General features: G+C 47.7%; 1 protein-coding gene across 7 annotated transcripts in view; it reads right to left on the reverse strand.

Annotated features, from left to right (window-relative positions):
* fhod3b (formin homology 2 domain containing 3b) overlaps positions 1–6,367 on the reverse strand; it is a 240,512-nt gene extending 234,145 nt beyond the window's left edge. For all 7 annotated transcript variants that reach the window (XM_037537069.1, XM_037537068.1, XM_037537067.1 and 4 more), the window contains exon 1: positions 5,784–6,367. In XM_037537069.1, the coding sequence (XP_037392966.1) occupies positions 5,784–5,948 (165 nt within the window). In that variant the 5' untranslated portion in view covers positions 5,949–6,367. The remainder of the gene's footprint in view (positions 1–5,783) is intronic.
* Between the last annotated feature and the right edge of the window lie 2,781 nt (positions 6,368–9,148).

A 9,148-nucleotide genomic window follows, 5' to 3' on the forward strand; every position in this document is an offset into this window, starting at 1 on the left:
TCTACTATGAATTATTCAGCATCTACTATGAATTATTCAGCATCTACTATGAATTATTCAATGTCTATTATGAATTATTCAGCATTCACTGTGAATTATTCATTAACTTCTATGAATTATTAACTACTATGAATTGTTCAGCATTTATTATAAATTATTTATTAACTACTATGAATTATTTAGCACCTACTATGAATTATTCAGTATCTTCTACAAACATTCACTGTGGATCATGATCAGGAGGGGCTGAACTTTACTGTTCAGTAATTAAAGTAAACATTATGATACTTTAATACGCATCACGTACGATCGAATGCTAAAGCGTGACTGTCAGTCGGCCTGACTGCGACGGCGTCTTGCTGCCCCTGGCTGAGCGAAAGCGCAGCAGGAGTTTGTGTTAGTTAGTTTATGTTAACACGGAATACAAGCCTGCGGCCTCCATCCAAACACGCAGTGCACAATTAGTGCGCTCGTTAAAATGCACCAGTTTGCATGGAAGGGGCCGCAGCAGGACCAAGGGGAGGCCTGCGAGCTCGGAGGCTGGACAGCGCGGAGAACCTCGGCTCAACACAACAATGTCTGAGGCTCATCCAGACTGCAGCCACAGACGTGAAGGCCCAGCCTATATTTTACAGCATTTAACACAACTCCTCATTACCGGACTCTGTAATTTCAGCAAAATTCATGTGCAGACAGAAAAGGTTCCCCGAGCAAAAAGAGAGGAGAACCTCAGCGACAGGCCGCATCTGACGGAGACTGCGTTCGTGTGCAAGCGTGAGAGTTCAGCTTATAATAACCACGAAAAATACGTTACACTCAGCTTAAAACGAGCACTACCCTCCTAAAGAAGACGTTCTTCAAGGGTTCTTAAGTAACAATGGTGCTTCTATATAGAACCATGAACACTCAAAGAACCATCTGCATGATTGAAGAGTTCTCTGCATGGTCAAACGGTTCTAAATAGCACCAAAAAGGGTCCTGCTATTGTTATGTTGTCAACCTTGTATACAACATAAGAACCTTTTTTGTGCTACAGAGAACCCTAAACACATCCTCCATCAACCTGAAGAAACGTTTGTGCATGCAAAGGGTTTCTTGCGTATTCAAGGTTCTATATAGAACCACTGTCTTTACTGAAGAACCCTCTTTTGTAAGAGTGTACTGTTAAACCACCGGGCCGTTCCCAGAGGTGAATTCAGTACTTGAGTAAAAGTAAAAGTACCGTCGAATAAAACAACCTGAGTAAAAGCACAAAAATATCCATCAGTGCTGAGAACTCTCCTAAAAAAGATGGTTCTTCAAGGGTTCTTTAGTAAAGGGAATGGTTCTATTTAGAATCATGAGTTCTCTATAGAACCATTTCACGCTTGAATGGTTCTCTGCATGGTGAAACTGTTCTTCAGACTGATGGAGAATGTGTTGTATATGGTTCCGTATAGAACGTATATAGAACCTGGCTCTACACAGCACCTAAAAGGGTGCGTCTGTTGTTACAAGCTTGACACAGTCACAGTAGAAGAACCCTTTTCAAAACGATTCTGTAATTAATCTTCTGCACATTCTCTATCACTCTGAAGAACCCTTTCACCATGCAGAGAACCGTGAAAATCGTTCTGTGGATCCACCGTCTTTACTGAAGAACCCTTGAAGCGCGTTCTTTTTGAAGCGTGTACTTTAACAGCGGATGGAAAGGGTTGAGTCTGTTCTTTTTTTGGCCGGTTAAATCAGGTTAAACAGAGCTCATTAGTCGCCTCCTTAAGCCCCTGCTGTTCCCTCTGACCACAACACCAGAGGGTCCACAGTAGCCCCCCCGTCTGACAGCCAGCAACAGAACAGACCCAGCAATAAAACAACAAACATGCTTAACCAGCGTCCCGCAGCCACTGCAATGCAGCAGGGCGACCCGGCTCACCCCTCTCAGCAGCGCAGAGGAACCACTGCGGCGTCCAGACGGGCCGGAGAGATGAGCTCACGCGCTGGCTGAGCGTTTAGCGGCGGCTGACCACATCGATCTGACAACAATCTGCAGTTGCGTTTGTTGTTGTTTTCTCTCAAGACGAGAACGGCCTATTTTCACACTCCCCCGAGTGACACCGGGCTGGAGTTGAGCGGGTCAGGTCCAGATAATACGAGCGAGTAGGGCGGTAACGATACACCGAATCTGATCCGATACTTTCAATACGTGCCTTTGAATTTCAGCTCATTACAGCTTCCAGCGTTAAAAATCTGAAACATAAAGCTGTCACGACACGACGTTCCGGCTTTCCGTCCAAATGTTTCGCAGAAAAAAAACTGTTTAAGCTGCGTTTCTGTTCACTACGGACGTGTGAAGGAACGTTCGCCGACGTGGGCGACGGTGTTTAGGAGCAGCATCAAAACAACCAACGTGGAGAGATTTAACTCTTTAAGTGGAAACATCTTTATAGCCGTTTGCTGTCTTTTTATGGCCGTGTTGTTCGCAGGAATCAAGGAATCACGGCACTTGACAGGTCATCCTTTATTCCAAAAACACATTTGGGCTTTAGGAATATTCTAACATTTACACCTCGTCCGGCTGGTGGACGGAAACGACCGGACACACTGCAGTACAGTACGATAAACTGCACTGATACTAGTGAGTGAAAATATGCCCTGCGTTAATCCTCTCTAGATGGAACACTGCTGTGAGAATTTGATTGAGCATTAATGAGGTCAAGTACTGATGTTGGACGGTCAGTTCTCGGACAATCCAGCTCATCCCAAAGGATGAGGAACAAAGGAACATCCCAAAGGTCCATTACTCCAGAGAACACTGCTTGACAGCGCCAAGCTGGGCCTGACTGATTGACAATAACCACCGATATCAGGAACCCACAATATTATCAACAGCGCCCACAACAGGCACTGGGCACGGTGACCTTAGCACCATGTGCGGCTGCTCCAAAGCGTCCCGATTCTATTGGTCTATCGGCATCACGAATTTGCATCGAATATATCGCTTCTTTAAAACAACCTAACGTAAAGACGTCAACTTGACGAATGAATGAAATGAGCGTCTATAAATGTTTCTGCAGTTGTCACGAAGCCCTTATGGAGGCTTATGAGCACTACAGCACCGTGCCATCGTCAACTCTCCGATCCGCACAGAGAGCGCGACGGGCTCTGGAAGGTCCTGCAGAAGCCTCAGCAGAAACTCGGAGCCCCAGCAGACCAAAGCATTCCCTCTCTCTGCAGCGCTGGAGATAAATGAACACAGGTGCTTGGCATACATGTGGAAAACATAAACATATCAGCTATGTGGAGTATGCAAAGGCCCATAATCGAATACTGCTCTAGCTCCTCCGCTGTCGGACCACATATACGTGTCTTTGACAGGAATTCCTCTTAAAGCCATTTGAAAGTGGTGAAGCAGGAGGCCACAGTGAGGTGGTGGTAAATCTGCGTCGAGCCTCGTGCAAGAGACATCACAGCTACCGCGTTCACCACTGAATCCGACGGCAGGAGACGCACGCACTGTTTGACATCCTCACAACCATGACACAGCAACAAATCCGAGGTGACACTGAGGTGTCCATTCAGAGGGCAGACCACACATTCCAGAGCGAGTGGCGCAGTAACGATCAACACACGTCTCCCTGAGCAGCGCAGTGAGGCTCTTTTCTCAGAGAATGGCTATTAACTACAATAAAGAGCTGACAGGCTGCGGATTCAGACACAGTGCTGATAGCGCGACTGTATGCCAATAGATCGAGACGGAAGACACAGAAGATGTACTGGAAACCAATAACGTGACCAGGCCTGCACGACTTTCTCTGCATTCTTGTTGGACTGCATGCAGGGGAGGGCAACACAGCACAAATATCAGCACAATGCAGGAGGACCTCTTCCTCTTCACCAGACACGATACTCACCACGAAATTCAATTTCTCTGTCAAACGCCTACACGTATCGTGAAATGACAACTAGCAGCCACCTGGGACAGCGTCAGTGGCCTAGCATCACCTTAGCAGCCACCTGGAAGCATCGAGAACCTAGCAACACCTTAGCAGCCACCTGGGACAGCGTCAGTGGCCTAGCATCACCTTAGCAGCCACCTGGAACAGCATCGAGAACCTAGCAACACCTTAGCAGCCACCTGGGACAGCGTCAGTGGCCTAGCATCACCTTAGCAGCCACCTGGGACAGCGTCAGTGGCCTAGCATCACCTTAGCAGCCACCTGGAACAGCATCGAGAACCTAGCAACACCTTAGCAGCCACCTGGGACAGCATCAATGGCCTAGCATCACCTTAGCAGCCACCTGGGATGGCATCAATGGCCTAGCATCACCTTAGCAACCACCTGGGACGGCATCAATAGCCTAGCATCACCTTAGCAGCCACCTGGGACAGCATCGAGAACCTAGCAACACCTTAGCAGCCACCTGGGACGGCATCAATGGCCTAGCATCACCTTAGCAGCCACCTGGGACGGCATCAATAGCCTAGCATCACCTTAGCAGCCACCTGGAACAGCATCGAGAACCTAGCAACACCTTGGCAGTCACCTGGGACAGCATCAATAGCCTAGCATCACCTTAGCAACCATTGGGGCACCATCAATAGCCTAGCTTCACCTTAGTAGCCACCTGAGACAGCTGTCAAGTTAACTGTCAAGGCAAAAAACTTAATTTATTTACACCCACCAAAATCACCCAGTAACATGTCACCACATAAAACCACCAAAAATGCCCAAATGTAAACATTTCAAGTGCAGCCTAACTCTCTGCTGGCATCACTCAGAGATTCACCTGTCAGAGCGTTGTCTAGAACCTTTTCTGAGTGGTGGTATAGCCTCCACGAATAACAGATGAGCTACTGAAGCTCTAGGTTTTCGTTGGAAAGCTGGTTCCAGGCTGGATCACCAGCAGAGAAATGCAAATCTCTGCTCCAGTTATCTGTGAAACGAGGCTTCTAGAAACATCACTAAGATTTAAATATTACGTAGAACACACCAGTGTCTCCTCTAGAGCAGGTGGATCTCGTCATTCCAGAAGAACTTCCCATTCCAATGTTGTGACGAGCCACGTGGCTCTTTTAAGGTACGTTACGACCAAAGGAGAAGCTTATTGGAGCCAAAGAACTGGTGTGACCTGATCTGGCCTTCCTAGCTGTGGATACATGGTCTCCTGAGGAGACCCGGTCTTCTAGAGGAGGTCTAGGCTGATCAGCGTGGACATCAGCAGCGCCGATGACAGCTGCAGATTCCTGAGCTCACTTCTACCACCCAGGCATGGTCCTCAGCTGCCGGACATTCCACAGTACCACAACAGCACCACTCCTAAAACCAGCTCAGGGAATAATGCTTTGTTTATGTGCTGAAAATGGACTACAATTAGGCTGCAGTCAGACAGAGCTCGGGAAAGGTTTCTACAGAAGCGTTCTAGAGCTGCAGGCCTCCAGAGCACAAATTCCTTGGGCTATTTTGATGTGTTTCTTGCATGCAGACGGCTTGTTTATACTGCAATGAGCAAGGCTACACATCTTTTAATAGGCAGAACTTTCTTTGTTACACTGAACAACTTCGGCATCCTGTTATTACTGCAGCTCTAGAACCTCTGAGGAACATCTAGCAGCTTCTACAGAAAGGTGCAACACTGCAGCAAGGCGTCAGCCGAGGTCAGAAATGCCTACATCAGCTGGCTCTAAGCAAGTCTACAGCACCACAACAGCCATGCTTTTAGAACTTTGAGAACAAAAAAACACAATCCCACACTTTGCTGTTTGGGTTCTCCGCTGGGGACCAATGAGCTTAATACCAGCATACCTTCTGTGGAGCCTTGAGAAGTCTGTGCACCCCTGCTATCTGGTTTATGAGCGGGATCTCCTCTCTGAAGGTGAACAGAGGTGGTCTGGTGGGCTCCGGAAAGTTGGTGCTGTTGAATGGATCAGTATCATCTAAGAACTGCACCCTGCATACAAACGTGGCCATGGTACATCCATGCAAGTGGGTTTTTTTAGGAGGTGCAAAAGCGTAAATGCGGGGGGAAAAGCTCCTCGGTCGTCACAGCCTAAGCGAGAAGAAGAAACGGTCCCCCGGCAGAGCCTTCAAGAACCTCAGGAACCTTAACGAGTCCTGCAGTGCGAGCTCGCCTCAGCTCATAAGCGCCCAGAGATGAAGAAGAGGAAGAAGTTACGGTTTCTAAAAGTCTTCAGGCAAAACAAACAATCCCTCCGTCCTCCTTCTTCCCTGCAGGTCTTCAGCTTTAGGGCTTTAACGTTCTCCTGGGTTCTCCAGCAGCGCTCTCTCAGGAGGAGGGGCAGCAGTGTCCAAGGGCATAGCGGGCAGGCGAGGTGCTGAGGCAGACTGGACGCTCGGGACAGCTGATGTCTGCAGCAGATCTGCTTTTGCTTCACAGAAACTGGGGGACTCCCTCCAGCTCCGAAACCGCTTCTGAATCGTGCGAACCGACTCACGAATCGACCCCACTGAGCGGTTTGGATAAGCTTTCATGCAACGTAAGCTTGCTAAGTAAGTGCAGGGAAGCAGTTCACACCAGAACACGTGGAAACATCTCAGTTATGGGAGAATTTTGGAAAAACAAAAGAGTTTTCCATGTGTAGATGTATGTCTGCATATGTATATATACGTTATATTTAGTGTACACACTTATAAACACGTGTTTCGGCAGCTGCAGGTGGGCTTCTAGCCTGAAGCACGGAATATATCAAACACTATTAGGATTAAAGGCTAATCATTTTGCTTTCCAACGGAAAACGGCTTAATGATTTCCAATAGTGGAACACCTTTAGATCCAGTAGAAAACCATCAAATGTGATTAAGAGACCCTTATTAGTCCCATATTTGGGAAATTTCACCTCCTCATTTAACCCGTCTGTGCAGTGAAACACCACATACACACTAGTGAACACACACACTAGGGGGCAGTGAGCACACTTGCCCGGAGTGGTGGGCAGCCCTATCCACGGCGACCGGGGAGTAGTTGGGGGTTAGGTGTCTTGCTCAAGGACACCTCAGTCATGGACTGTCAGCTCTGGAGATCAAACCGGCGACCTTCCGGTCACAAGGCCGGTTCCCTGACCTCCAGCCCACGACTGCCCCCCAGTTATTGGCCACATGATAAACCATCAGGATATTTGCGCTGTGATATACACCCATTAAAAAACCCGAAACCATCAGGAACCAGCACAAACCCTTAATGATTTCTATGGGTTTTTCAGCAGGGATGTCACATACACACTGGGCGCGAAACGTAACGAGAGAATAACGAATAAAAACACATTTTCCGTCCAATTACCAGTTTCGTTTATGCAGCACAGCTTAATCTCAATCTTTAGATGCCAAAAAGGTTTTTATTATTTATTTAAATAGGTTGGCTTCTTATTGGAACTTTCCGTTCCACCTTAAATGATGCAGCAGTTTTCCATTCTGCTGCCTGCAGGTCCCCCGAGAAGTGGCATGGTCTGATTTTGTCCCCACTGTTTGTACCCAAGACTCCCCGTATTTCACAGCTTAAAGCCACTCAAACACCTCGTGACGGTGTCAAAACATCTCAGTGTTTCAGTAAAAACCTGGCCTCGCTGAGCTCCTGGACGCAGCGGCTGAGACGTCACTCGCTTTTGAATCAACTGACTCAGCACTCGTCCGCACGCTCGGTTCATCGGAACGCACAGTTCAATAGAATCGATTCGGTGAAGTGAATCAGACGTTCCATCACAATGCGGTGGCCTCCACAAACTGAGCTTTGGCGCCCCCTAGTGGCGGGACATGTGAACTCGCTCAGTGAAAAAGTGCTGGTGAAAAGAAGAAGGATTTTTAGGAGGATCTGGAGGAGCAGAGGGAATTTCAGCAGGACCGTTCCACAAAGCCTCCACATGACTCTCTGCACAACTCAGGCCTGAATCTGTCTGTCTGTTTTATATGCATACCTGAATTAACGAAAGGGAATAAAAGCTGATTAAACAATATTGTAAAGAAAGTAACTGTCATGCACAGACTTTGCGTATCTGTCGTCAGGAGAAGAGCTCGTATCTCCAAAGTGGAAACTGTACAGGAGAAGGAAAAATCCGACCTTACTCTTAATGTAAGTCGGTGGAACCAGACGTCTGCTCGAGTCATTTTGGGCCGGTTCTTTTGGTCCATTCGTCCTGAAATTTACACACAATGTAAAGGGACCCAGCCCCTCTCAGACTCTGTCAGACGATGGAGATACGACAGCAGCAACACCCGCAGTTAGTCGTGAGTTATGAGCTGTCAGGTGTCCGGGGAAAGTAGGTTTGCTGTTGTTGCTCAGTCATTTGTTGACTCCCGCTGTATAAAAGATGAATGTATGCAGTGGAGTCGCATTTGAAAACAATCTGTAGCTTCTGATTGTGTATCGGGCTGAAATCACAGCTGTGGCGCATGAAGAAAACTGGCCTTAGGGCACAAAAAGTGCCTTGTAGATGTTGTTATCTCATCATGTTCAGCCGCCAGCGTGTGTCATAACCTGTAAACACGTGTCAGAGACTCTCGCTGTAGAACAGAAGAGTTTTGCCCAGAGTAATGCCACCGAACAGGCTGACAGCCCTCTGGTCCCACTTGGATGTTCTACCAATCACAGATGTCCTGCTATGATAAACAGACAATAATTAAATAAGCACAAGCTTGCTACAGGTCCCACTCACCGCCAGACAGACAGAGAGCACATCCACAGTCTGGCGGATGGATGTGATCATCAGAAAAGCGATGAACAATCAGTGCGTCGTGACCGATGATGCTGAATTTACTGGCACTGCTACGTCTGAAGGCTTAACTAGGGCTGCAGTTCAAGGCCTCAGCCACCAGGGAAGACAGTAATCATCTACAGGTTCACATGCAGTTTTATCATTTATAGCAATTATAAAAATAGTAATTATATATAGGTTTGTTCTGGCCCAGTACACGGCTGGGTCCCTGTCCCAGGTCTAGCCCACGCCCTGTACAGTGAGCAGAACTGATGAATGTGGTCCAACCACATTGTCGGTCCACAACATCAAAGCCAGAACTGGTCCACAAAGATAGACACGAGGCAACGGTACAGCATCTGGCCTGAACGCCTGATGTCGTCCCGGCACAAAGCCAGAATCGGCCCAGAAGGGTCTGCTATCCGGGCAGCTGGTCAGTATTAGTCAACTTTGCCTTGTTTTTAT

This window comes from Pygocentrus nattereri, chromosome 3 (assembly GCF_015220715.1).
Source record: "Pygocentrus nattereri isolate fPygNat1 chromosome 3, fPygNat1.pri, whole genome shotgun sequence".
NCBI classification, from domain to species: Eukaryota; Metazoa; Chordata; class Actinopteri; order Characiformes; family Serrasalmidae; genus Pygocentrus; species Pygocentrus nattereri.